Source organism: Somniosus microcephalus, chromosome 7 (assembly GCF_052327205.1).
Source record: "Somniosus microcephalus isolate GS21.2 chromosome 7, FLI_Smic_1.0, whole genome shotgun sequence".
Classification (NCBI taxonomy): Eukaryota; Metazoa; Chordata; class Chondrichthyes; order Squaliformes; family Somniosidae; genus Somniosus; species Somniosus microcephalus.
The window spans coordinates 163,957,266-163,985,203 of record NC_140993.1 but is presented as its reverse complement, the minus strand read 5'-3'; the positions used below and the strand labels follow the sequence as shown (position 1 = coordinate 163,985,203).

Sequence of the window (27,938 nt, the reverse complement as noted above, 5' to 3'; positions counted from 1 at the left end):
ATTGACATATTATGTTCCCGCCCCACAGATACCTTCCGGGGCGAGGGCTCAATTTCTACAAACAGAGAGAAAGCGGTGACACGGAGTACCGAGCGAGCTCCTTGGTGTTGTTCTTTGTGAGGGCAGGCGGACGGAAGTGGGGTGTGTGTTTCCAGGTCAGAGCTCTAGACGGATCTTGAGGAAGAGCAGGCCGTGGGTCGGCGCCCTTTCTTGGTAAATGTTCGCCTTTCTCTTGACTTGACTCGGCCAGTGTGGGCGGGAGTGGAGGGGCTGCTCGTTGCTGTGCGGGCCGGGGTGGTCTGGAGGCAGGAGCGCGGCTCTCGGTAAAGTGGCGAAGGTCTCGAGTGCCGCCTCGCCCCTGTATTAGTGCCGGAGTCCGTCCTGTGAACGAGTGGTAGCTGAAGCGGGGCCCGCGGCCCCGGCCAATAACCGACCTGCAGGTGATCACTGAGCTTTCCTCTTTGGCGGGGGCGGTTTCAGGGGGTCTGGGCCTTTCGTGCCCTGTCGGTGAGGGTAAAACCTGTTCAGTCACCGTGACGCGCTGCCTCGGGGAGGCCGGCGCTGCTCCAAGTTCATCTGTGTTGAGGGGTTTTATTTTCTGAGAAATGTACCAGTGTGTGTGAATGTCTTATTTCCACACGTACACTGCAACTTTATCTACCAGTTCAACTCTATGGCACTCTCACTTGTTCGAAGATATATTGGGCTCAATTCCCACTCCAGGACTGGGGCATCGAATCTAAGATGGCACTTCATTGTAGTGTTGTGGAAGTGCAGCATTGCCCCCTCTTCGATGAGATGTTTTATCTCTCATTCGGGTGGCTGTGGAAAATCTGATGCTGTTATTTGAAAAAGAGTAGAAAGCTCTCCTAGTTTTTTGAATGTTGTGTTAGCAGTAATTGTAACCTGACCTAAATATTAAGTGTTTAGATTTTTTCTGTCCATATGTGGGATCAGGATTCTTTGTACATGGATTTTGTGTAAACTGATAAAGCATTAACGCGGTGGAACAAAGTGTGTTTCAGCAATGAAGAGGTTTTTGTTCCAGTTTTCTCCCCTCGGTGAAAATGGTGACTCATGCTAGGTTGTAGATCACTAGCTCTCTAATACCCTATTCTAGGGGCCATTGTTCATTTGAGCCTGGACAGTGTATTTGACCATATTGGGAAGAAAATCACAGCTAAACTTGGTCCTGTCCTCACCTTTCATTCAGCTATGCAGCTAGAGTCATGGAATTGCAATTAGAAATATGAATCTAGAGCATTATTCCACAAATGGGCCCATTTCTATCCCAGCTGAGATTAAACTGATAACCAACCTGTTCTGCATGGCTCAGAACCATAATGTTCGGTACGTTTATCTGTGTGAAAAAACAAATTTACTCCATATGTACTTTACATTATATATAATGTACTTTACATTACATTATATATAAGTTAACAGACAATGAATTACTTTTCTGAAATGCAGGCACTGTTGTTATGTTAGCAGATGGGGCAACCAATTTGTGCACAGCAAGGTCCTATATAAATGAGATAATTGAATGGGTTGAGTTAGGAGCTTATGAAAGTATGACAGTGCTGGTGAGGTAGGGATGGAGGCAAGTACTTTTTAGATGTGGGAATAGGTGGTCTTGGTGACACAGTTTTGGGGTTTTGCGGCATATGGGTTTGCATGAGCGAGTGGCTGTTCAGATAAGAGAGAGGAGACAGTTAGGCTAAGAATATTCATTAGCACAGAAGGCTCAAGGGTGGAGTCATCAAAGGTGGTAGCTGTTGGTAAGATTTGCAAAACACAAAAAAAACTTAAAACAATTAAAGCTTTTAATAGGCCCCTCATGGCATGAAAGAGTTTTGGATATATCAATTCAATCATTGCACTGAAATGATTGTATGAACTGAAGATGGGCAATCTGCGGCAGGTGGTGAGAGAACCAACACCAGGGGAAAAACCTACTTGTCCTCGTCCTCCCCAATCTACCTGTCGCAATTGCAGCTGTCCATGACAGTATTGGTAGGATTGACCACCGCACAATCCTTGTGGAAACGAAGTCTGTCTTCACATTAAGGATACCCTCCATTGTGTTTTGTGGCACTACTGTGCTAAATGGGATAGATTCAGAACAGATCTAGCAGCTCAAAACTGGGCATCCATGAGGTGTTGTGGGCCATCAGCAGCAGCAGAATTGTACTCCACCCCAATCTGTAACCTCATGACTCGGTATATCCCTCACTCTACCATCACCATCAAGCGAGAGGACCAAACCTGGACAAAGCAGCCTGCTTGACTGGCATCCCATCCACCACCTTAAACATTCACTGTTAAGTCTGTGGGTTGTATTATAAATAATCACAGACTCCACTGTTAACAAAATAAAACACGTCTTTACTATTCAGAGGCTCGGGCGATTCTGCCCTAGTTAACGTATCACAACCCTTATATACTGGTGTGGTCACTATCGGTATTACAGTATACATGAGCCAATAGATAGTGCCACCCTAAAGTAGTGCTCTTAAAGGCGAACGGTTACATTCTATAGTTCCCTTAAAGGTAAACGGTTACATACACAACACTCCTCCCTTCCTAGCTTATTACTTACAGAATCCCGTTAAACATACAATCTTCAACTTTATATAAACAGTTTGCAGATATACTCTCGATGGAGTCAACGTCATATAACAATTTACAGATATACTCTCAGTGGAATCAGTTTACAGGTTCAGTCTCTGTGGGAACAGTTCATAAATTCAGTCTCTGGTATTAATTCGTTCCAGACAGCATCCTCCATAGCCTTTTTTTTTTTAACAGCTTGTACTTTCGTCCTGTTGAACCAGCAGTGCGGACTTATACAACCCACTGGCTGTCTTGATAATGTCCCTGGATTTTTTTTACACATTTAGCACCTTTCGTAGTGTTCGGACTGAGGTAGTAGAAGTAATAATATTTTAAACAGTTATTATTTTCTGCTTTTTCTTTTCTGCCTTTTTGAAACTCTCCGAGCTCTTTTCCCGGCTGCCATCTGTAGCGCCACCAACTCTCTATGTTCCTTAGACCTTAAGTGCTTCCTCAGGATTTCAGCACTTTGGGAGTTCCCATCACAATTTGGGCAGACCACATCCTCATAACATTCGGTGTCACTCAACAGGTCAAAACCCTTCTTCAAGCAATCATATTCATCCTGCTCTTCCTCGGATGTCTGCCCTTCCTTCCCTCCTGGCCTCATTTGTGCGTTCAATCCTTTCCCTTCCTTCAGGGATTTCGTTATCAGGCTATTTAATCCTTCTACTGAAGTAGCTGTTTCCCCATTCTCCTGTTCCCCTGGACGTAATTCAGCGTACTCCTCCATTTCATCCATCATTTTCTCCAATGCTTTCATCTTCTCTTCCTCTTGTACTTTGGCTTCCAGTGCTTGGAGAAGTTGCGCCTCGATGCTCTCTAGCTCATGTTCAGGGCCCATTCCCAGTTGAAACTGTTCTTCAAGTCGGTCAACCTCGGTAATTGCCGCCTCATATTTGTCTTGGGCTTCCTTCCATATTTTTATGAGTTCTGCCATGTCTTTCACCTCCTACATCCTCATCTATGTATGGAACTTCTACCGATGAGTCTGTCTTGGCCCTGAGCTCCTCAAGAATTTCCTGCAGCCTTTGGACTTCTTGCTCATGTTCAACCTTTAGTTGCTCATATACTTCCAACGAAACTAGCTTTTCGGAGGTTGCTGAGTTAACCCCCTCCAGAATTGTAGTCTGGGCCTGTTCATACTGTTTTTTCAACTTCTCGCACTCTGCTTGTAAGGAGTCGTAGAGAAGAACTGGAATAAAATCCTGGCTTCCTGAAGATTCCTCTTCATTTGTTTCTTTCGCAATTTCCTGTTGGAGTTCAGCCAAGGCTGCTATGCTATCTGCCTCTCGAAGTCTCACTGCCATCAACTCTTCTTTATTCTTGCAGTCCATCTCAGCCATTTCCCGTTTACTTTCATTTAACTGAGTGAGTAGTCCCTTATTTTGGGCTGAGAGATATTGCACCTTCTCATGTAGACCCTTGCACTCCTTCTCTGCTTGACATAGCTGATTACCGCTGATTTGGTTCTGCGTTTCAAGTTCCAACATCCTTTGCTTAGCTTCTTTCAGTTTCGCCCCTATAAGCTCCTCTTGCAACATGGCCACATTATTCTCATCAGGTAAAGAAGCGTTTCTCTTTTCCATGTCCAAGATTTGTTTCTGCATCTCCTTAAGAGCACCCTGTGATTCAACTTCTCTTAACTTTGCCTGCACTAGCTCCGTCTCTAATTGCAGAACAAAATCCTCAGTGCAGCGTGATTTGCCCTTCTGCTGTATCTCTAGATCATGCAAATATTCTAACCCCTGAACATCATCAGGGAGATGTGATCGGTAATTGGTCACGATGGCTCTATGGTCGCTCTCTGCTTGAGCCAGTAGGTTCTGTTGTCTTTCCAGACTCTCCCATTCGGTGTCATAGAACTTTTTCATTGTTTTCATCTCTTGTACGAGGCGGTAACTTAATTGTTCTAATTGTTGTTGTACTTTGAAATAGCGTTGAGTTCGAGCCCGGTGTTCCTCCGTAATGCATATGTCTGTAGCTTGAACAGACTCAGAATTCTCTGTCTTTATGCACGCCATCGATTTTCCAACCTTAGTCTGTGAGTTAATGTTAACCTTGTTTTTCATACATAAGCTGGACTTATCGTCTTCCGGCTCAGAGTCTGAGCTGCTTGTCTGCACCGAGTCCTCACTCGTCATTGCTTGTCGGTAGTGCCATTCCATGTCTATTTTCTTGATCCACTCCCGTCCTAGAAGTGGTGGTCCTCCCTCAGGTAGTACGTACAAATTCATTCTTGGGTGTACTTTACCCCTATCTCTCACCTTGACTCTTATTTTCCCCATGGGGTATACGCGATGCCCCGTGTATGTCTGTAATACGAACTTGGTATTTCTTAAGGGTATGTGAGAGAATAGTCGGTGGTAGTCCTTTTGGTTGATGACTGATACAGCTGATCCCGTGTCCAGCTCCATTCGTACTTGGACTCCAGCTATTTTTAGTGTGACCCAGATCGTCTGTAGATCAGTTACTTTACCCACATTGTGGATTCTCAGACTATCCAACTCCTGGCTGTTTGGGTCTGAGTCTGAATTTTGTTCGTCTGAACTCTTTTCAGCCACCTGATGCACCTTGTTGTACTTTTCTTGTGGTGGCTTCCTTTGTTTGTTGGTCTTCTTTCTGGACCTGCATACCTTCGCGATGTGACCCAGTTTGCCACATTTCCTGCACTCTTGATTCTTAAACCAGCACTGATTCTGGTCGTGCGTTGTCTTTCCACAACGGTAGCATTTGGAAATGCTTGCAGTCATTTGGTCCACCCCGAGTGCCGCCGCCTTTAGCTGCATTTCCGCCGTTCCTTTCACTGCGGCTTCGTGCGATGAAGCTATGAGGACAGCCCTGTCCAGTGTGAGGTCGTTTTCCTCCAGGAGTCGCTTCTGCGTTCCTTCTTTGGCCAAGCCGCATACGAACTTGTCCCGCAGCGCCTCTGTCAAATTCCCTCCAAGCTGGCAGTATTTCGCTAGCTTACGCAGTTCGACTAAGTATTCCGCATTGCTTTCATCTTGCCTCTGGGTTCTGGCGTAAAATTTAAATCGTTCAGCCAGTATCAACGGTGTGGGGTTCAAGTGATCCTTCAGCACTGCTACGATCTCTTCGAAGGTCTGGTCCACTGGTTTAACTGGTGCTATTAGATGTTTCAAAAGCCCGTATGTTTTTGCTCCCATCGAATTTAACAAAGTTATTGCCTTGTCGTATATGGCTACGCAATATATTCCTATGCGTTCCCCATACGTGGCCCTGTCTTCTATTTCAGCATTAAAATCATTAATATTTCCTCGCTTAGGCATCTTTTTTCGAGTACAGTACAAGTATTACTTTACTTATTATTAATTTTCTTCTCTCTTCTTGAGAACACCACAAGTATTGCTGTACTTATACTTATTTTCCCTCTCTTCTTGAGAACACACCAGCCTTTCTGAAAAATCTTATTACTTTCCTGAAATTCTTAATAATTTCCAAGATGGCGGTTTCCCGCTTCTTCCTTCTTCTTCAGCGGTTTCCCCGCGAAAAATGGCGGCTTTCCCGCGCTTCTCGCTCTCCCCGCCCACTTCGATGGCGGTTTTCCCGCGCTTCTCGGCGCTCTCCGCCCACTTCAATGGCGGTTATCACCCGTTCCCCGACGCTGACTTTCAGGCCGAGTGCGGGCCTTATCAGCGGATGCAATCGATGGCCCGGCTGCGCCTCGCACTTGAAAGCGGCCCCCGGCCTCTGGCTCACCCGCTCGCGCGGCTCTTGCTCGCTCCCTCCCGGGCTCTGGCTTACCCGCTCGCGCGTTTCACCGCGGCTCTTATCAGGGATTGCGATCGCCCTGTCTTTGCAGCCAACGCTGCGGCTTACCCACGAGGTTATGGAGGCTTCAGGGTCCTAATGCCTGTCGCTTCCAGCCTGTCGGTTCCAGACTGGTGAGGATTGAAACCTCTCTTCAACGTCCTGTCTTCGGACGAAGCCGCCGTGGAACAACTGCCGCAGGGTTCGAATCCTGACTCGTCGCCAATGTTAAGTCTGTGGGTTGTATTATAAATAATCACAGACTCCACTGTTAACAAAATAAAACACGTCTTTACTATTCAGAGGCTCGGGCGATTCTGCCCTAGTTAACGTATCACAACCCTTATATACTGGTGTGGTCACTATCGGTATTACAGTATACATGAGCCAATAGATAGTGCCACCCTAAAGTAGTGCTCTTAAAGGCGAACGGTTACATTCTATAGTTCCCTTTAAAGGTAAACGGTTACATACACAACATTCACTCCCTCCACCACCAGCGTACCATGGCTGCAGTGTGTACTATCTACAAGATGCACTGCAGCAACTCGCCAAGGCTTCTTCGGCAGCACCTCCCGAACCCACAACCTCTTCCACCTAGAAGGACAAGGGCAGCGGGCACATGGGGACACCACCACCTCCAAGTTTCCCTCCAGGTCACACACCATCCTGACTTAGAAGTCTGTCGCTGATCCTTCATCATCACTGGGTCAAAATCCTGGAACTCCCTCCCTAACAGCACTGTGGGAGTACCTTCACCACATGGACTGCAGCGGTTCAAGAAGACGGCTCACCACCACCACCTCGAGGGCAATTAGGGATGGGCAATAAATGCTGGCCTTGCCAGTGACGCCCACATCCCATAAACGAATAAATAAAAACTAGTCATGCTTCTAGCCAAGCTGTTCTAGTACAGCTACAACACTGATATCTACCCGACAATATGGAAAACTGCTCCGATATGTCTGGCCACAAAGAAGATGGACAAATCCAATCTGGCCAATTACCGCCCCATCAGTCTACTTTCAATCATCAGCAAAGTGATGGAAGGTGTCGTCAACAGTGCTATCAAGCGGCACTTACTCACCAATAACCTGCTCACCGATGCTCAGTTTGGGTTCCTGCAGGACCACTCGGCTCCAGACCTCATTACAGCCTTGGTCCAAACATGGACCAAAGTGCTGAATTAGAGGTGAGGTGAGAGTGACTGCCCTTGACATCAAGGCAGCATTTGACTGTGTGTGGTATCAAGGAGCCCTAGTAAAATTGAAGTTTATGGGAATCGGGGGAACCTCTCCACTGGTTGGAGTTATGCCTAGTACAAAAGAAGATGGTTGTGGTTGTTGGAGGCCAATCATTTCCGTCCCTGAATATTGCTGCAGGAGTTCCTCAAGGCTGTGCCCAAGGCCTAACCACCTTCAGCTGTTTCTTCAGTGACCTTCCCTCCATCATAAGGTCAGAAGTGGGGATGTTCACTGATGATTTCAGTGTCCAGTTCCATTCACAACTCCTCAGATAGTGAAGCAGTCTGTGCCTGCTGCAGCAATACCTGGACAACATTCAGGCTTGGGCTGATAAGTGGCAAGTAACACAAGTGCCAGGCAATGACCATCTCCAACAAGAGAATCTAACCACCGCCCCTTGACATTCAACATTCTGGGGGTCACCATTGACCAGAAACCTAACTGGGCCATAAATACTGTGACTACAAGAGCAGGTCAGAGGCTGGGTATTCTGGGGCGAGTGCCTCACCTCCTGACTCCCCAAAGCCTTTCCGCCATCTATAAGGCACAAGTCAGGAGTGTGATAGAATACTCGCCACTTGCCTGGATGAGTACAGCTCCAACAACACTCAAGGAGCTTGACACCATCCAGGCCAAAGCAACCCACTTGGTTGGTACCCCATCCACCATCTTAAACATTCAGTCCCTCCACCACCAGCGCACTGTATCCACAGTGTGTACCATCTACAAGATGCACTGCAGCAACTTGCCACGGCTTCTTCGACAGCACCTCCAAAACCCGCAGCTTCTACCACCTAAAAGAACAAGGGCAGTAGGCGCATGGGAACACCACCACCTCCAAGTTCTCCTCCAAGTCACACACCATCCTGGCTTGGAAATATGTTACCATTCCTTCATCATCACTGGGTCAAAATCCTGGAGCTCCCTCCCTAACAGCACTGTGGGAGTGCGTTCACCACACGGACTGCAGCGGTTCAAGAAGGCAGCTCACCACCACCTTCTCGAGGGCAATTAGGGATGGGCAATAAATGCTGGCCTTGCCAGTGGCGCCCACATCCCGTGAATGAATATTTTTTTTAAAGTTGGGCATGACTGGAGGGATATGAAAATGAAGACAAGGACGTGGCAATGCTGGGGGACACGTGGAGCTCGGCAAGAATGGGGGTGCACAATCTGGGGCCTGATAGGATTACCAAGATAGTAATGATTTTTTTTGGTGAGTTTATGTATTGTCTTGTGTAGTATCTTACACCCCCTAATAATGAGGTGTTTTGCTTGCATCTAATTTACAATCTGTATTCACTTGTGTTAGGTTGATCCTTCCATGGAAAATTCCAGGTACGAGGAAAAAATATTTCAAAATGTGTACTGATTTAGACACTTGAATGACCATCAGTTTTTACAAATTAGTTGTGAAATTACTTTTTAAAATTCCATACCATCAGTAAAAACTCCAGGCTTGTTGCATGTTTAATGTAATTTGTTCTATATGCTGATTGCTGTACTTCCCCCTCCTAGCAAACCACCGTGGTAAAGGATAGACTTGTTGCAGAATCTGATCTCCTTTTGTTGCTACAAATTGCCTGAATTGCAAATTCTGAATTGGTATCAGCATAAACCAGATCCATCTTCTGAACATTGCTCATAATTATGCAGCAGTTCTAAATTATTTTTCTTTTACAGGTTTCATAAATTGCAGCATAGAGTACAAGAGTAGAAGGACTAATAAATTTGTACACTGCAATTGTTAGGCCACATTTAGAGTAGTGTGTACAGTTTTGGATGCCCCATCATAGATAGCATGTTAAACCAAACTAAAAGCATGTATAGCGTAGATTCACCAGGATGATGGCAGGGACGAGAAACTATACAGTTATGAGGAGAAAGTTGAGATACTGGGACCATCTCCAATGAAGCAGGGAAGGCTAAAAGGAGATTTAATGGAGATGTTTTGATTGAGTGAATAGGGAAATACTATTTCCTCTGGTTGGGGAGTCAGTGACAAAGGATCATTAATTTAAAATTGTCATCTGAGGAGGAAGTGAGGAGAGAGAAGTTTCTCTACACACAGCGTTGTCGGTACGTGGAATGTTTTGCTATGCGAAGTAGTTAAGGTTGCACCTTTTAAGGGAAGAGCGGAGAAGTATTTGAATCAAAAGACACAACTATGGGGAGAGAGCAGGGCAGTGGGATTAGTTTCTGGATTATTTTTTTTGTGCTGACTCAGCACCAGATACGATGAGCCAAATGGCCGCCCCCTACGCTGTAAACTAGGATTCGTTCCCTTTACTACTCTATGTCTACGGCCTGAGAAAAATGCTGCAAATAGTGTCTGGCATAAATATTCCATGAATAAAAGTTGAAAATAACAAAACTGATTCAGCAGTGAAATAAGCTGCACTGATCTCCCTGTGCAGATTTGTTTAGTCCAGATAACACACACGGTCAGTTTAACCAGGGGCGACTGCAGGTCATCAGAATATCCTAAACATCCTCCTACCCCAAAAAATGTAGCTGAAAGAGCGAGGGAAGAAAAATACCAACATTAAAAGGACTTCATTGCTTCAAAAGAACATGCTCCATGGCAAGCCCTGCAGTGGTCTTACCTTTTGAGTATTTATGGGAAAAGATACCCTGTTTCCTGATTTAAAAAAATAAAAAATAAAAAATTCCCTTTTTTTTTTGCTGATTATGGGTTTTAGATCTACAGGTGCCAGCAGGCATCTGATACCTTTCCCAGCTGACAGTTCTTTGTATGTGAGCCTGGACATTTATAGGCTATTCAAACGTGCGAGGAAGCCATTTCAGCCCATGCACTTGTCCAGCAGAGGTAAGTGAGTAGTGATCAGAAGTGAAAACCCTGGTCGGTAGTTTATTTTTCCCAGCCTTGGCTCAGGCATTGAACCCAATTGGAGCACACTCAGCCTAGCTAAGGTTGGCAAACTCTGGGCAGACTAGAAGTTAAGCCTGGAACTTTCCTGTTGTGTAGCTGCATATTTCATATTGCGCTCAAGGGATTTATCAATTTCTCAGGTAATTAAGATAGGTAAATCATGTGGTGGATAAAAATTGAAATACTTGCATTTATATAGCACCTTTCACGACCTCCAGACACCCCAAAGAACTTTACAGCCAATGAAGTACTTTTTAGAGTGTAGTCACTGTTGTAATGTAGGAAACGTGGCAGCCAATTTGCGCACAGCAAGCTCCCACAAACCGCAATGTGACAATGACCAGATAATCTGTTTTAGTGATGTTGGTTGAGGGATAAATATTGGCCAGGACACTGGGGATAACTTCCCTGCTCTTTGGAAATAGTGCCATGGGATCTTTTAAGTCTACCTGAGGGGGCAGATGGAGCCTTGGTTTAACATCTCATCCGGAAGACTGCACCTCCGACAGTGCAGCACTCCCTCAATACTGCACTGGGCTGTCAGCCTAGATTATGTGCTTCAGTTCCCTGGAGTGGGTCTTGAGCCCACAACCTTCTGACTCGGACAGGAGTGCTACCCACTGAACCACAGCTGACACACGAAGGACAAGGGTAGCAAGTGCACAGGAACACCAGCACCTCCAAGTATCACTCCGTCGTATCCTGACTAGCAGGTTTGAACTGTAAATCTGTTCTTAATCTATCCCACTTAGCATGGTGGTAATGTCATGCGACAAGATGAAGGGTGTCCTCTGTGAGGAGGGAGCTTGGTCTCCACGAAGAGCCTCAGCTGCAGGTACCAAGCCAGACAGAGAAGAGGATTAAAAGTACAAAAATGAAAGATGACAAACACAAATATTGCTGTTCAAAAAAAGAGCGATTACCTCCTTCAATGGCTTGAAGTCAGTGAGTAGCAGAGAAATGCGTATCAGGAAGGTCCCAAGTTTGTTCCTAATCCTGATGAGCTAATGGTTCAGAACTGGGGTTCCAGCACTGGGTCTTGGCCATCCTGGGTTAGGCAAGGGGAAATTGGCTGGGATCCGGAGTTCTGATTGTTACGTGACATCTAAGTGTGACATTAGATGACGAGGGGTTTTTGTCTGTGATGAAACTCCCCACCAGGGGTTAAATACCCAGTGGACACTGGCTGTCTGGGCTTGTATGGTGAGGTATTGGAAGTCAACTGGAGCTCAAGAAACCAGCAAGGAGTTTTGCCTTTTGGAGAGGAGGAGAATAGTGGGAAAAGAAGATTAAAGAAGGAAGAAAAAATGTAGGAATGCTCAAGAATAACGTCTTATCCATGAGCATCTCTACCAAAAAAAAATGGACAAGTTGGTAAGATTGCCATTTGAGCAATTCTATCAACATAACTTGCTGTACTTGAAGGGTTAATACATTGTGCAAAGTTTTTCACAATGATTCAGTGTGTCAGCCAGACTCGGTTGGTGGCATTCTTGCCTGAGTCCAAAGGTTGTGGGTTCAAGTCCCAGTCCAGGGACTTGAGCACAAAAATCTAGGCTGAGACTCCAGTACAGTACTGAGGGAGTGCTGCGCTGTCTGGGATGCTGTCTTTTGGATGAGATGTTAAACCAAGGCCCTTTCTGCTCTCTCAAGTGGATGTAAACGATCCCATGGCACTATTTCGAAGAAAAGCAGGGGAGTTATCCCCGGTGTCCTGGGGCCAATATTTATCCCTCAACCAACATCACTAAAACATTATCTGGTCATCATCACAATGCTATTTGTGGGAGCTTGCTGTGCGCAAATTGGCTGCTGCATTTCCTACATTATAACAGTGACTACACTTCAGAAGTACTTCTGTAAAGTGCTTTTGGGACATCCTGGGGTCGTGAAAGGTGCTATATTAATGCAAGTCTTTTTTATGATTCAACATTTACATAAATGTCATTAGATCTTGGCAGTGAAGCCTGGAGTTTTATTTTTTACAATGGCAAAATTTCCTTCTTCAAACCAAATTTGAAATTTTGACTTGAGAAATGGGGCCAACGGATATATTTCAAATAGTTTTTGGGAATTCAAACCGATGTTTTTTCGGCATCAAGTGAGTGTTGACAAACCATTCTTGTACACAATTGTCCCTATGAATGTATTACTGGCAGTTAAGTTTTTGTGCTCCATTTACTCAAATGGTTGTGAAGTGCTTTTTTTAAATAAAAGGTATGTGGAAATGTTTTCCATGTGCCACTTGAAAATCAGTTTATTTTTTAAATAAACCAGTGCTCCACAGACTAAAGTATGGATTTTAGACAAGTGTCAACATGGTTTTATTCAGGTTAAAATAATATAATAGCAGGTGCTGTACTATCTCTGTTGCAATCTCTGTTGGACTCCAGGGAGGACGTCACCTGTTGTTGCAAGTATTTTTTTTTCAAATTGAGACTAATTATAAATGGGGCAAGTGAAGGTCTAAAAACCAAGACAAGTTGAGGAAAGCAATTTGAAGTGCTATAACCTGAACTGGTAATGGTTTTTGTCTGCATGTCTTTTAATGGATGATGTGACATATTGGACTGCCAACAGACTGTTCAGTAATTGTAGGTTACATGTTCTCTGCTTACCTCTGCAGTTGTTGAGGGGTGGGTGGGGGGAAGAAGAGAGGGGGGAAAGAGTGGAGTCCAGACACTTCCTGACTGAAAAGGGGGTCACTTTGAACTGCTGACTGACTCCAGATTGCCAGTAACATTCAAAGCACATAGCCTGCTCACCATCTCAGCTGGCACTTGTCCGCAGCATTTCCCAGTAAATTTTTTCAGTTTTCAAATCAACTTTTTTTTATTGTCATTGTTAGTGCACAAGTGCAGTACAACGAAATGTAGGCTTGCGGCTCCCGAGAGTGTACATTTAGATTAAGACATTTAAACATTCAGCATATATTTGGCTTGTAATACATTAACATAAACATAACCATAATAAAGTGCATTGGCAGATGTGCATTGGCAGTAGTGTTTCCCAAAGATTTAAAGAATGCACAAATTTGCAATTATATAGAGCCTATCGCATCTCAAATGTCCCAAAATGCTTCGCATACATGATGCACATTTATTGTTGTGTGGATTAATAGAACAGCCATTTTGCACATAGCATTGATGTGAATTTGGATGTTTGAGGGAGGAATGTTGACCAGGGCATAGGTTTAACATCTCAACCAAAGGTCAGCGCCTCTGATACAGCACTCCCTCGATACTCCACTGAAGTAACAGCCTAGGTTTTATGCTCGAAGTGAGAGTTCTACGAACTGAGCCAAGCTGACACCGGTCTTACCCAGCCTGCAGTGGACACGGGTTTTTCTTTGCCAGTCTTCGAGCTTGGACAAGCTCTGGGAGGTGTCCTTGTGCCTGGTCCTGGTTGCATTAATAGATTAAATTTCAGCTGGCTATAGTGCCTGAGTGGAAAAACTTTTACCACAATTCTGTGGAAGTGCATTCTGAGGCACAGTCCTGCACCAAAAATTATTTGCAGCTATACTGTAGCCAAATGCATAATGCACATTTTGTTCCAGTTCTACCCACTTTCTGACAAAATCTTGCCCTATACTTCAGATTTCAACAGATTTGGAATTATTCCAGTTCCCAAAGTGCAGTGTGACCAGGGTGGTTAGCTTCTCATTCTAAAATTTATAGCTAAAATTATGTCATTGACTGACGCTCTATCAATTAATAACTAGCTGTAGTATCTCTCATACTGTTGGCTTTAGTAACTAACTGAGCCAGTTGTCCTTTTGAGATCAGCACTTGCTGTCTACAGTATTGACGTTAGGCTTTCAGTAAAGCATTATGATGGGCGTGTAAGATGAACATACTCTGCTCCTTTTGAAATGAAATTCCCTAGCAGTGAAATTAATTTGTAGATTTGTCATCTAAACTGGGTTGTGTCTTTACAGCATTATGGTTAAGACTAGTGGTGATAACAACGTGAGATGGTGAATAAAGAGTATTGTAGAAGTGTATTATAGAATCATAGAATGGTTACAGCATAGGAGAAGGCGTGTATTGGTTTATATATGATTTTGTTTTTTGTTTTTCTCTGCATTGTAATCCAATACACACCATCTTTGGGTTGAAAAGGGACTTTGAAATCATAATTTTCAGATCTATTTTGTAGCACCATGTAAATGGGAACATTAGACTGTACCAGGACTAGATCAATTGTGGAGTAATTTCTTGTGTTTGCATGTTTGTGTCTCAATGCAAGGAATACTGGGAAAGCTTTTTTAAAAAAAACACGACTTAAAAGGTCACAATTCCATTGTATGCAGGGGGGGGGGGGGGGGCGCTGTTGTTTCGCTACATTGAACTGCTGCCAGGATGAAAGATGGCTGGGCCCAGTTGCCGGGGTAACCCTCCTCCCCTCCCGATCTCCAGAGCCGGTTGCCGGGTTAACCCTCCCCCCCGAGCCCGCGCCCCGCTCTCCCGAGAGCCCCGCCCCGCTCTCCCGAGCCGGCGATGGCTCCGCGGAGCTCTCTGCTGCCCCACACACTGACGTGGCCCCGCCCTCCCGAGTTGGCTTCAAGCGAGCCGGCTTGAAGACCGCCGAGCGGGGAAGAGAGAGAGAGAGACGGGTGCAACCGCCCAGGAGACCCCGTGCTCCCGCCTGAGTCAGTGGACGCGGGAGCGACGAGACTGGGGAGACCGAAGTGAGGGGTGGGAGGAGCTTGCCACAAAACAATTGCCTAGGGTCCAGCATGGCTGGCAACAGACGCCCAGGCTTCGAGGCCTACCTGCAAAAACGGGGAAAGGTAGGAAAATTAATGAGATTAGATAAAAGATTTAGAAAGTAATTAACTTTTTTTTTTAAAAGAATTTGTGTTTTAAAAGCAACTTTTTTTTTTAAAGACGCAGAAAGCGGGAAAAAGAAATGAAAAGTTTGAAATCAAAGATGGCGGCGACTCACCTCGGTTCAGAACGATAAGACCCGCCCACACACGCACTGATTGGTCGACCGTCAGGTCACTGAAGCGTAGGATTGGTCAATCGTCCCGTCACTCTACTCTAGGAGGGCCTGCCCGCACGTGCCAGGAACCCGCTCCCGCCACGCAGCGATTGGTCGACCGTCGGGTCGGTCGACCGTCGGGTCGCTCGACCGTACGATTGGTCGACCTCGACGTCACTCAATGCTAATGAGCAGAATTTTGAACGTGTTTTGGATACCGCGGGCACAATTTTTGTCTCACCGAAACGTAAATACGCTTATGACCATTCTGGAATCGTAAGCTTTCTTTTGATGTAACACACGTGTAGGTACGCTCTATAACTTGAGAGTGTATAGCCAGACAGACAGACAGACGGAATGACAGACAGAAGAACCACTTTATCGATAGATAGATAGATATAATTTATAGTACAGGTAATCGACTTCTTTCTTTTGTTTCCTCTCTTTTAGGACCCTACCTGAATAATTTCTTCTGGAAAAATTGATAGCTCGTCACTCTAGAAAAATGGGCAAGTATTATCCTGGCACCTTTGTTGGATGATGTGTTGCGTAGTGTGCATCTTTTCCTATATCAGCATATGCTGTATGCCATATTTAAAGTTTGTCAAGAAAATAAGAATTTCATTAACGTTTAGGTACCTCTTAGCTCAGTTTCAAATTGTGGATCAATAGGCTGTAAAATGGTTATATTGATGCTTGCATTCCAATAAGAGTTCTGGAAAATAACTTGTATTTGTGTGTGTGTGCGCGTCTGTCCGTCCTTCCTTTGGCGAGTTGCTGCAGTGCATCTTGTAGATGGTACACACTGCAGCCACAGTGCGCCGGTGGTGGAGGGAGTGAATGTTGAAGGTGGTGGATGGAGTGCCAATCAAGCGGCCTGCTTTATCCTGAGTGTTGTTGGAGCTGCACTCATCCAGGCAAGTGAAGAGTATTCCATCACACTCCTGACTTGTACCTTGTAGATGGTGGAAAGGCTTTGGAGAGTCAGGAGGTGAGACACTCGCCGCAGAATTCCCAGCCTCTGGCCTGCTCTTGTAGCCACAGTATTTATATGGCTGGTCCAGTTCGGTTTCTGATCAATGGTAACCCCCAGGATGTTGATAGTGGGGGATTCAGCGATGGTAATGCCATTGACTGTCAAGGGGAGATGGTTAGAGTCTCGCTTGTTGGAGATGGTCATTGCCTGGCACTGTGGTGCGAATGTTACTTGCCACTTGTCAGCCCAAGTCTGAATGTTGTCCAGGTCTTGCTGCATATGGACACGGACTGCGTCAGTATCTGACGAGTCTCGAATGGTGCTGAACAGTGTGCAATCATCAGCGAACATCCCCACTTCTGACCTTATGATGGAGGGAAGGTCTATCAATCAACTGGTTTGGCCTAAATATGACTTCGGCCCCACATTACGTAGTTGACTGTAACACCCTCTGGGTAATAATTACTGCCTTTTCAGTGCCACCCAGATCCCAAAAACATTTTTTTTTACAGTACGAGTGAATGGACCATGTATCTGCTTTTTGGCACACTGAGCACTCCCAGGCCCACTAATTCACATTAATTTTGTAGTAATTCTTCTGAGATTGGGTTGAAGTACTTTACTGAGCAGTGTTGAGCTGTGCTCTTGAACATGCTGTTGCTGACTTGGAAAGTCTTGATGGTTAAACTTTCAGTGCATGGGAACTGAACACTATCAGTTGGAACATAGAATTCATCCTCATCCCAAAAACATTTTTAACTTCACTTGCTAATTGGATTGTCTGATATTCTATAATACTGTTTAAATGCAGTGCATCTGTATATATAAATAATTTCAACTAAAAAAAAAAAAAAAAATGCAATTTGTTTGAAATGCTGAAGTCCTATAAGCATGCATGGAAGAATGGAAGCAACTCTTGTGCTTGGTAGTGCTACAAGTGTTGTCCAGGTCTTGCTTTCAGGTGGCATTCTTCAATCAGCATAAACATACTGTTCCTATCAAAATGTTATTCCAACAAAAGTAAACTTTAATTCAAATATTGTCATAATTTATGACTCTAACTGAATTGTTGTATGCATGACATTTGAGGGTATCTGCCACAACAGTCGAGTTCCACTGATCTATTTCTTTAACACTTGCTAATTAATCTTTGAAAGATTTTTTTTAAATTTAAATGCAATCATTACTGTTTGACAATTTTAGTGTATGTCTTTCAAGCATTTTATAGCTGAGTTATAAGTTTTAAAATTACAAGTCAGTTATATCTGATCTGTTGTGACATCTGTCTCATAATGTAGAAATTAGATAAAAACACTTTGAAATTCAATGTTTCAGTCTGTAATGTAAATTAAATGTATCTACTAATTAAAACATGTGTTTTGATGCTGGTTTAGAGTCGATTTGAACTGATTTAAATTAATTGTAGAATGTTTAATTAAACATTGTTGACCTTTTACAGATGGAGAAGAGAGGACCTATGGAGGCTGTGAAGGCCCTGATGCTATGTATGTAAAGTTGATCTCCTCTGATGGCCATGAATTTATTGTAAAGCGAGAACATGCATTGACTTCTGGCACTATTAAAGCTATGTTGAGTGGCCCTGGTAAGTTGTGCAGTCACTTAACTATCAGCAATTGGTGACATGTGGTAGCGTAATGGATCCAGAGGCCTGGACCACTGATCCGCAGACAGGAGTTCAAATCCCACCATGGCATCTTTGGAATTTTAAATTCAGTTTTTTAAATAAATCTGGAAAAGGAAGCTAGTATCGGTGATGGTGATCATGAAACTACCAGATTGTCGTAAAAACCCAACGGGTTCACTAATGTCATTTAGGGAAGGAAATCTGCCGTCCTTACCTGGTCTGGCCTATATGTGACTCCAGACCCACAGCAATGTGGTTGACTCTTAGCTGCCCTCTGAAATGGCCTAGCAAGCCACTCAGTTGTATCAAACCGCTACGACAAAGTATAATAAGAATAAAATGGACGGACCACCCGGTATCGACCTAGGCATCGGATTCTTGCATGACAAAGGTACACACAGCCCAGTCGATCATGCAAAGTCCTCCTCACTAACATCTGTGGGCTTGTGCCAAAATTAGAAGAGCTGTCCCACAGACTAGTCAAGAAACAGCCCGACAGTCATACTCTGAATCATACCCTTCAGCCAATGGCCCGGACTCCTCCATCACTATCTCTGGGTATGCCCTGCCTCACCGGCAAGACCGACCCACCAGAGGTGGTATACAGTCAGGAGGGTGTGGCCCAGGGAGTCCTCAACATTGACTCTGGACACCATGAAGTCTCGTGGCTTCAGGTCAAACATGGGCGAGAATCCCTCCTGCTGATTACCACTTACTGCCCTCCCTCAGCTGATGAATCCGTACTCCTCCATGTTGAACACCATTTGAAGAAGCCCTGAGGGTAACAAGAGCACAGAATGTACTCTGGGTGTGGGACTTCAATGTCCATCACCAAGTGTGGCTTGATAGCATCACTACTGAAGTCAAAGTCCTGTCTTCACACTGAAGAGTCCCTCAGTTGTGTTGTGTGGCACTACCACTGTGCTAAATGGGATGGATTCAGAACAGATCTAACAGCTCAAAACTAGGCATCCATGAGGCATTCTGGGCCATCAGCGACAGCAGAATTGTATTCCACCACAATATGAAACCTCGAGGCCCGGCATATCCCTCACACTACCATTGCCAGCAAGCCAGGCGACCAACCCTGGTTCAATGAGGCGTGTAGAAGAGCATGCCAGGAGCAGCACCAGGTGCACCTAAAAATGAGGTGCCAACCTGGTGAAGCTGCATGATAAACAGCGGAAGCAGCATGCTATAGACAGCTAAGTGAACCACAACCAACGGATCAGATCAACGCTCTAGTCCTGCCACATCCAGTCGTGAATGGTGGTGGACAATTAAACAACTAACAGGAGGAGGAAACTTCATGAACATCCCCATCCTCAATGATGGCAGAGCCCAGCACAAGTGCAAAAGGCAAGGCTGAAGCATTTGTAACCATCTTCAGCCGGAAGTGCTGAGTGAATGATCCATCTCTGCCTACTCCTGAGGTCCCCACCATCACAGAAACCAGCCTTCAGCCAATTTGATTCACTCCACATGATATCAAGAAACGGCTGAGCGCACTGGATACAGCAAAGGCTATGGGCCTGGACAACATCCTGGCTACAATGAAGATGTATGCTCCAGAACTAGCCAGGCCTCTAGCCAAGCCATTCCAGTACAGTTACAGCACTGGCATCTACCTGACAAAGGAAAATTGCCCAAGTATGTCCTGTCTACAAAAAGCAGGACAAATCCAATTTGGCCAATTACTGCCCCATCAGTCTACTCTCAATCATCAGCAAAGTGATGGAAGCAGCACTTGCACACCAATAACCTGCTCACCGATACTCAGTTTGGGTTCTGCCAAGACCACTGCTCCAGACCTCATTACAGCCTTGGTCCAAACATGGACAAACGAGCTGAATTCCAGAGGGGAGGGGAGAATGACTGCCCAGGGCAGCAATTGACAGTGTGGCATCAAGGAGCCCTAGTAAAATTGAAGTCAATGGGAATTGGGGAAACCTCTCCACTGGCTGAAGTCATACCTACCACAAAGGACGATGGTTTGTGGTGGTTGGAGGCCAATTATCTCAGCTCCAGGACATTGCTGCTAGAGTTCCTCAGGGCAGTGTTCTAGGCCCAACCATCTTCAGCTGCTTCATCAATGACCGTCCCGCCAACATAAGGTCAGAAGTGGGGATGTTCGCTGCTGATTGCACAGTGTTCAGCACCATTCACAGCTCCTCAGATAATGAAGCAATCCATGCTGCTGCAGCAAGAACTGAGCAATATTCAGGCTTGGGCTGATGAGTGGCACATAACATTCACAACACACAAGTGCTGGGCAATCACTATCTCTGACAAGGGAGAGTCCAACCACCTCTCCGTGACATTACCATCATCTAATCCCCCACCATCAACATCCTGGGGGTCACCATTGACCAGAAACTTAACTGGACCAGCCACACACACTGTGGCAACAAGAGCAGGTTAGAAGCTAGGTATTCTGCAGAGAGTAACTCTCCTCCTGACTTCCCAAAGCCTTTCCACCATCTACAAGGCACAAGTCAGGAGTGTGATGGAATACTCTCCACTTGCATGGATGAGTGTAGCTCCAACAACACTCAAGAAGCTCGACACCATCCGGGCCGAAGCAGCCCGCTTGATTGGCACCCCATCCACGACTTTAAACATTCACTCTCTCCTCCACCAGCACACCGTGGCTGCACCTACAAGATGCGCTGCAACAACTTGCCATAGAATCCTCGGCAGCACCTCCCAAACCCACGACCTCTTCCACCTAGAAGGGCAAGGGTGGCAGGTGCATGGGCACACCAACACCTGCAAGTTCCCGTCCAAGTCACACACCATCCTGACTTGGAAATATATCGCTGTTCCTTCATCATCACTGGGTCAAAATCCTGGAATGTCATCCCTAACGGCACTGTGGGAGTAACTTCACCTCACGGACTGCAGCGGTTCAAGGCAGTGGCTCACCACCACCTTCTCGAGGGCAACTAGGTATGGGCAATAAATGCTGGCCTTGTCAGCGACGCCCACGTCCCCATAATGAATTTTTTAAAAATGTTCGGTCATGGGTTCCATACATTTGAAACTTCTAACTCCTCCCCCACCCCCCAATTCAAACATGCCTTCTCATGGAATAGGATGCCACTTTTCCCTAATCTCTTCTCCCCAGATTCCTGACACCCCCCCCTCCCCCACCATTACGGAAAAAAAAACCTTTATTTGCAAGATGGGCTTCCAAAAGTATTACAATATTTAAGAAGCTTCTGCATTAATTGTCGACATTGACTGCGTCCTAGAAATGTATATTATCAGTGTTCGAGGAGTGCTCTCTTCAAGCATACCCATCCTTGAGCACTGCAGAAGTGATGCGTAACAGCTAGAAATTGACAACTTTAAAGTTAAACGGGATTATCTCTATTGTTGAATCTCTTAACCCTCTTTGTCAACACTTCACAGCCCTATGCTTTCATTTACTGGAAATATTTCATGTATAGGGGTTGTTTCCCTCTTCTGTGCTTAAACATAAACATCTGATAAACTTTCATATACATGTGGAGTTCTATATAGTTTTTCATTAGAAAACTTTCATGAAAGTAAACTTGTTACTATAATGACATAAATCTCAAAATTATTCACTGGCAATACTGGGATTATAAATAAGTTTGTTTTTGCCAACACTTTTTTAAGTTTCTGTGAAATGAAGTGGATATTTCATATTTACACAAACTATTGTCTGCTAAAATGTAAGCTTACTGCTTTAAAAAAAAAAAAATGATCCTGAGACACACATGAATGTTTAAGCTTTTGTTTCTAAAATTGAAGAACAAATATTGTCTACAAAAGCTTTATAAATCTACTTGATTGGCATCCTTCCCCATGATTTGGACTGAACTGCATTATTCACTAAATCACAAAGATTAAATTGGAGTTTTAGGGTCCACTGCCTCAGACAACTAAGAACCAAAACAGAAAGAAATGATAGGTTGCCCATCTGTTCTGTTGCTCTTTTGTAAAACAGAGGGGTACCACTGTACAATGATTACAGATGTTGCTATCTCCTCTGTGCGTGCAATTTCAGTACCTATGGTTAGTCTGAATTGCACCTCAAAACAATCAAATGAAGTGTTTTTATAAGCGTTTTTCTTTCTGCTGACTTTTCTCTCCCTGATGACCTGGGCTCTCTGCTGGGGCAGGAGCATCTACCAATCTCTAGAAACTTCCCTAAGTTTTCAGTTTTGATGAAGGGTATATAGGCAAAACATTAATTTGGTTTATATCTTGTATTTCTAGCATTTTCTGTTTTTTATTTGAAACTTTCCTCTAATTGACATCCAGGCAAAGCTTATTTAGATGACTTCCCCAAAGGAGTAACGGAGCAATGCCGTAAAAGGGACAGGCCAGATTAAACACCGCTCCCTTTTAGCAGCTATGTTTGTTCTAAACCTCGTGCTACCTATGAGCACGCCATAGGAGATCAGCTAGTAACAACTGAAATTGCAAATGAATGGCCAAAACCAGCAAGCAATTTATGATTTGCACTTTCTATTTGCTGGTTGAGAAGTAGAAGCAGGAAGTGGGTGTAGTTTAACAGGTTTATGTTCTGAAATAGTTTGTGAAAAAAATTAGAGCATGCTATTGTCTTCATATTCCAGTACACTCCATATGAATATGTATAATATGGCAACTGACACAATTCACGATAAGCTAATTAGTGTAGTAGTCCAAAAGAGTTTTTAGTTTGTGCATTAGCTTCCAATCTGCTAACCTGGTCACTATCATTGGTTGGCTCAAGATACCAATTTTCTTTTAATCCCCAGTTGCCAGACCTATGGGATTGGGATTTGGCCATTTCCTTTTTGACTATATCCATGGCAAAAGTACCATGGTCTTGATTCTCCTACATTTGAAGGTCTATCACTCATTTTTATGTAAGGTTAAACCTAAATGCTGGATTTGGATTGCAAATTATGTATTAAAGCTTCCTGACTAAAATAGCTGCTTAAGCAACAAAATATTTGGGTTTTAGTCAGAAAGAAAAAAAACTGTACCCCTTTTACTTTCAGGTTGCAAATTCCAACTGAAGGTTCAGGAATTGTCTCAAACAGCAGGATGTTTGTGTCCTGAAAGGTGCTTGCCACGTGTCTTGGCTGAGTTTAAGTTCTCAACCAATGCTGCTGGATAGCTGTGTCAAAGTAAAACCAAGTTAACCTGCATTGATTCTTTCAGTCCTGGAGAGGTCTGCAGCACACTTCATACAGCAGCATGCTCCCACCTCCAACTGGAGGAGAATAACACAGAGCAGGATGCATGGTTAGAAGAACAAAAGCATGGGAAGGATGGTTACTGGTGTAACCCCTTCACGGTTCTCTAGATATATGTGAGATGTGGTCTCTGTTGTAGACAGTATTCTATAGTCCAGTAAGGAGATCACTACTACAATGGCTTAATTCTAATTATCTTACTTTATAGTTTTAACGTCAGACAGTATAAGAAGATTACGGGTTAATGACCTAAATTAGACATTTGCATACATTAGAATGAATCTAGACATAATAAACATACATTCTCCATTTATATGGATTCAAAGGAGAATCTGTCCCTGTGTCCAAATTCGAGTGCACTCTTTCGTTGGCGCGCTTAAGTTGGAGCTCATGGTATGTATAATGTCTGCAAGACTTACGACTCCGAACCCCTTCGTTGAATTCTCTTCACGATCACTGAATCCCACTTTGAGTTCTGGATGCAGAGCTACTAATACAAAGGGCGGCGGCCGAGTTTGGAAGCCTGGGACGGGATGCGGCAGCCATTTGCCTCCTGAGCCCTCTTTTCAGAGCTCCTGCCCTCTTCTTCCAGTCGCTCGCGTTTCCCGCTCAAAAAACCCGACTCCACTCCTTCTGGGGTTTCTGCCTGGAGACTGCGCAGCCTCACTGTCTGCAACAGTTGATACTGGTGCAGAATTATGGAAAGTCTGCTCTTAGTCACATTGTGTCCTTAAAAGTTCTGCCGTACCTTCACATGGGCAACTTTAACCCAGGGATTTATAACAATGATAATACAGTGTCTAAGTTAAAGATTGATAACCATACTTAGCGTACATAACATTTCCAGTGGGTATTACACTGGTAATTGCTAACCTACTGCTTTTTAATTATAATGCATTTGACATCAGTAGTGGTGTGTATCTTGGTGATAGCCTCCTAATTTGCTGATTCCTGGCATGGCTGGCAGTGTCTACAATTGGAAGAGTTTTGTATTTAAAAAAGGCAAACTTATACCTTTTTAGTGCATAGGAGTTCTGTACAACCATTTAATTTTTTTATTTTTTTGAGGTCAAGATGACCTACAGTGCTATAATCAAACATTTCATGTTGATAATTAATCAAGATCTTAAATGCATTATTTTGATTTAATCTTTCAGGACAGTTTGCTGAAAATGAAACGAATGAAGTAAATTTTCGTGAGATTCCATCCCATGTGCTATCAAAAGTGTGCATGTATTTTACCTACAAGGTTCGCTACACCAACAGTTCTACAGAGATTCCTGAATTTCCAATTGCACCAGAGATTGCGCTGGAGCTGCTGATGGCTGCAAACTTCTTAGATTGTTAGAAAATAAAAAATGTAACTTATAACCCAAAATAAGATGTTAAGCTTCTGTATTTAACTACTTGCACAATTAATAAGTGACTTTAAAATGGTGTTGCATATATGTCTGATAACTCGCACCAAAATCTTTTTCTTTTGTCTGAGATGTATTATTTTTCAAGAGTTAAGTAAAGATAATAGGGTTCCTTTGGCTTGTACATTACATAAATTAGACATTTTCTCTTATCCCATAATGTTCTATATTGGTGTGCTGATGGTTTCCAGCTGTTAACTTTCCTCAATTTTCAAGAAAAATTAACAATTGTAGCCCTATATATCCATAATGTACTGTTACTGCGCTGATACAGTTCCCAGCTCAATTTCCATCCGCTACCCCATAGAATTGACTAGTAATAAAGTGTCGTAAAAGTACTGTAGCCATATTGTATTAGTATGTAACTACATTGGATCTGCACCACATCATGGAGCTTCTATCAAAACTGAAATTTCACTTTTCTAGTAGTTTTAGTAATAAGTCATGGGTTTCCTTTTCTATTCCATTATCCCTACCTGAAGTTGCTATTAACTAAACAGTTCTTAAATCCAAGTTTCTCCGTATATGTGCCAAGATAACATTTTCCCCTCAAATCTTTTTCAGTTGAGAGTGTCACTACACGTAAGTAAGTTTACGGAATACCTTCCTGGTTTCATTTTTTTTTAAAAGCTTCATTTACGCAACTGTTTCAAAAAGCAGAATTCAAACCTGATGGGGGTCAGAGGGATCCCTTTGAGTATCCATCCATTACTGGTGACCATCTCTCTGCGATATTTGAAGTTTCTGTAGAGCATCTGCTTTATTTTACAGCTCTGAAATTTATGTACTTATGGTGAACTTCAGGTTATAGGATGTCCGTCCTAGGGAATGGAACTCATCTACATTTTACTCCCAGTATCTGTATCTGGCACTCAATTTAACTATAAATAGACTCAATGAAGAGTAAAGCTCCTTTGTGGCTCTAACCTGAAAAAACATTCTATTGCACAAGTGTCAATTTTCTATTTCTTTTACAAGCTCTTTTTGAGAGTTCTCTGGGCAAGATTTGTGCCAAACTATGAGCTCATGCCCACTAAGAATTGGGTTGAGGCTGTCCAAAATTCACTTTGTGTTGAATGCTTCCAGCTGACTGGCGAAAGTTCTCAGTACTACAATTGATGTACCACTCCATTTCCACTACAGTTGATTCATGCCCACATCTGCAAGTGCCAAGTATACACTAGAAGAGTACCACAAGATTGTCGAACCACGAGGTGGATAAAGCACCCTGGAGTGCTTTTATACTTGCGAGAGTAGCATTGGCAAAGTTTTGGGAGCACCTCAACTGGGAATGAAAGAGGGTAGGAAAGAATAAGTGTCAAATTATTTCAAAAGGCTCTCTGCAGAAGAAAAATCATCGTTTAGATTCTGAGATGTTCAGTACTTGGTATCTAGTCATTAACAGTCTACTCTGATTTTAAACTAATAATCTCATGTACCATTACCAAATACTTTGCATTGCACTATTTACTTCTATATTTTTATACAAAACTTGATGTTATTCAGGCTGAATATAGGAATTCATATGTGGCTAGACTGAAGTTACTCTAGTTACAGTGGTAGCTCTCTGGGGAACCTGTAAAGTCCCCACCCCCTGCCCAGCAAACAATTTATGTGGAAAAACTTTTTTAATAGACAAAATGGATATTGAACCTTTCAGATCTCATGTCTGACAAATTTGAATGCAGATGGCTGTGTGTTTAAAGATAACCTGATTCAATTGGGCTCGTATCTCTGACAAATTTTATAACTGCTAGTTTTAACGTTCCAGTTCTTGCAGTGTTGTCCAATAAACTAGTTAGTTCTGTTAAAAGCATCACGTGTCGTAGTTTTCCCTCCATACTAAATTGATACAACAAACTGCTGTTCCCATTTAAACCCTGTTCTACATTTGCACAATGACATAATAAATACTGGGAATTTTAATTCAAAGAGCTGTTCTGCAAAGGCTTTTTGTGTGTACATTTTTACTTTTACCAGTACAAACTTTTATTAAGTTTTGCGTATACCACACCCTGTACATTTCATGCGACCTGTACATTTCACCCTTTGTGTCACATTACAGATCACTTATTGCCAAGCTTACCACTTATACTTAGCTCTGGCTGATACTTCCAATCTGACCTCTGGTCCTCTCAGTTTAATATGTTCCATCTCCCATCTCTGGTGCTACTCCATCTACCTGAGGTTTATGCTTCAATCAACTGACCTTTCCAAAATGTGCTGCTAAATATTTAAAACCTGCCTTTGCCTGCAGGTTGACGGCCATCAGCTGGGAACTATAAAATTTTAGTTGGGTTATTTACCACCACCACCGCCCCCCCCCCCCCAAATAGGGCGCAGTTCTCTTGTGTCGTGCCACCTCTCCCACCAGGTACAGTGTTTTTAAATTGTTATTCGGCCATCAGGTCAACTTCAACCGTGGGTTCCTGCAAAACCTTCCACTCCAGCATTTAAGTCCAGATACCAGTGTTTCGGTTTAGTACTGTTGGTGTTTTATTAAGTACAGCTCTACCATTTGTTTTAAAGTCCAAACCCTCTGCTACCTCCTACATGCCAGCTTTGGTGTGTTTTGCTGCAGTGATGCGAAGAAATTTATAAATAGTGGCAGAGAAAACAGCTATTTTTGACTGCTGAATTTGTCAGTGAAACAGATTCTGGAGTATGGTGTACAGTTTTGGTCACCTTTCCTTAAAAAGGATATAAATATATTAAAATATTCGCAGAAGGATGGTTCCAAGCCTTCGGGGACTAAGTGATGAACAAAGCTTAAACCTGTTAAGAGACTAAGATATGACAACCAGAGCCTTTGAAATAATGAACGGTGTAGATAAGGTAGAGGTAAATAGATTGTTTAATTTAAACATTGAGTTCTAACTTTTTTAAATCTGCATATATGTGCACTCCCTGTCCACAAACCTTACTTCCTGTTGTGATTGTTGGTGTTTATTAACATTGAAGCTGCCTATGTAAACATTTTATATTAGCATTTCCCCGTGTATACCGTTGTAATGGTTTGTTAATGAATCAATTGAATCACTCAATTTATAAAAAAATCAGCTGCCATTTTTTCTCAGTTCAAATTTCTAATATCCAAAGTAAGATTTTAAACAAATAACAATGACATTTTACCATATCATGGTACCTGCATTAAAGTCTTTACTTGAAGG

At 43.5% G+C, this 27,938-nt stretch overlaps 1 protein-coding gene across 2 annotated transcripts; it reads left to right on the top strand.

Moving 5' to 3' along the window:
• The first annotated feature begins 56 nt into the window (after window positions 1-56).
• LOC147114987 (elongin-C) lies at window positions 57-27,834 on the top strand. 2 transcript variants are annotated; one of them, XM_085993175.1, is made up of 4 exons: window positions 57-213; window positions 15,961-16,019; window positions 17,946-18,089; window positions 24,508-27,834. In XM_085993175.1, the coding sequence occupies exons 2-4, from the start codon at window positions 16,016-16,018 to the stop codon at window positions 24,696-24,698; spliced, it is 339 nt and encodes a 112-aa protein (XP_085849301.1). In that variant the 5' UTR covers window positions 57-213; window positions 15,961-16,015; the 3' UTR covers window positions 24,699-27,834. The 2 variants fall into 2 exon arrangements, with proteins under 2 accessions (XP_085849301.1, XP_085849302.1); XM_085993176.1 differs by lacking the exon at window positions 57-213 and adding an exon at window positions 14,943-15,316.
• Window positions 27,835-27,938: the final 104 nt, after the last annotated feature.

What these genes read in the sequence shown, in the direction of transcription:
- LOC147114987 (XM_085993175.1), top strand. An exon ending in AGCTATGTTGAGTGGCCCTG is followed by an intron (nt 18,090 to 24,507) that starts GTAAGTTGTGCA and finishes TTAATCTTTCAG; the next exon opens with GACAGTTTGCTGAAAATGAA.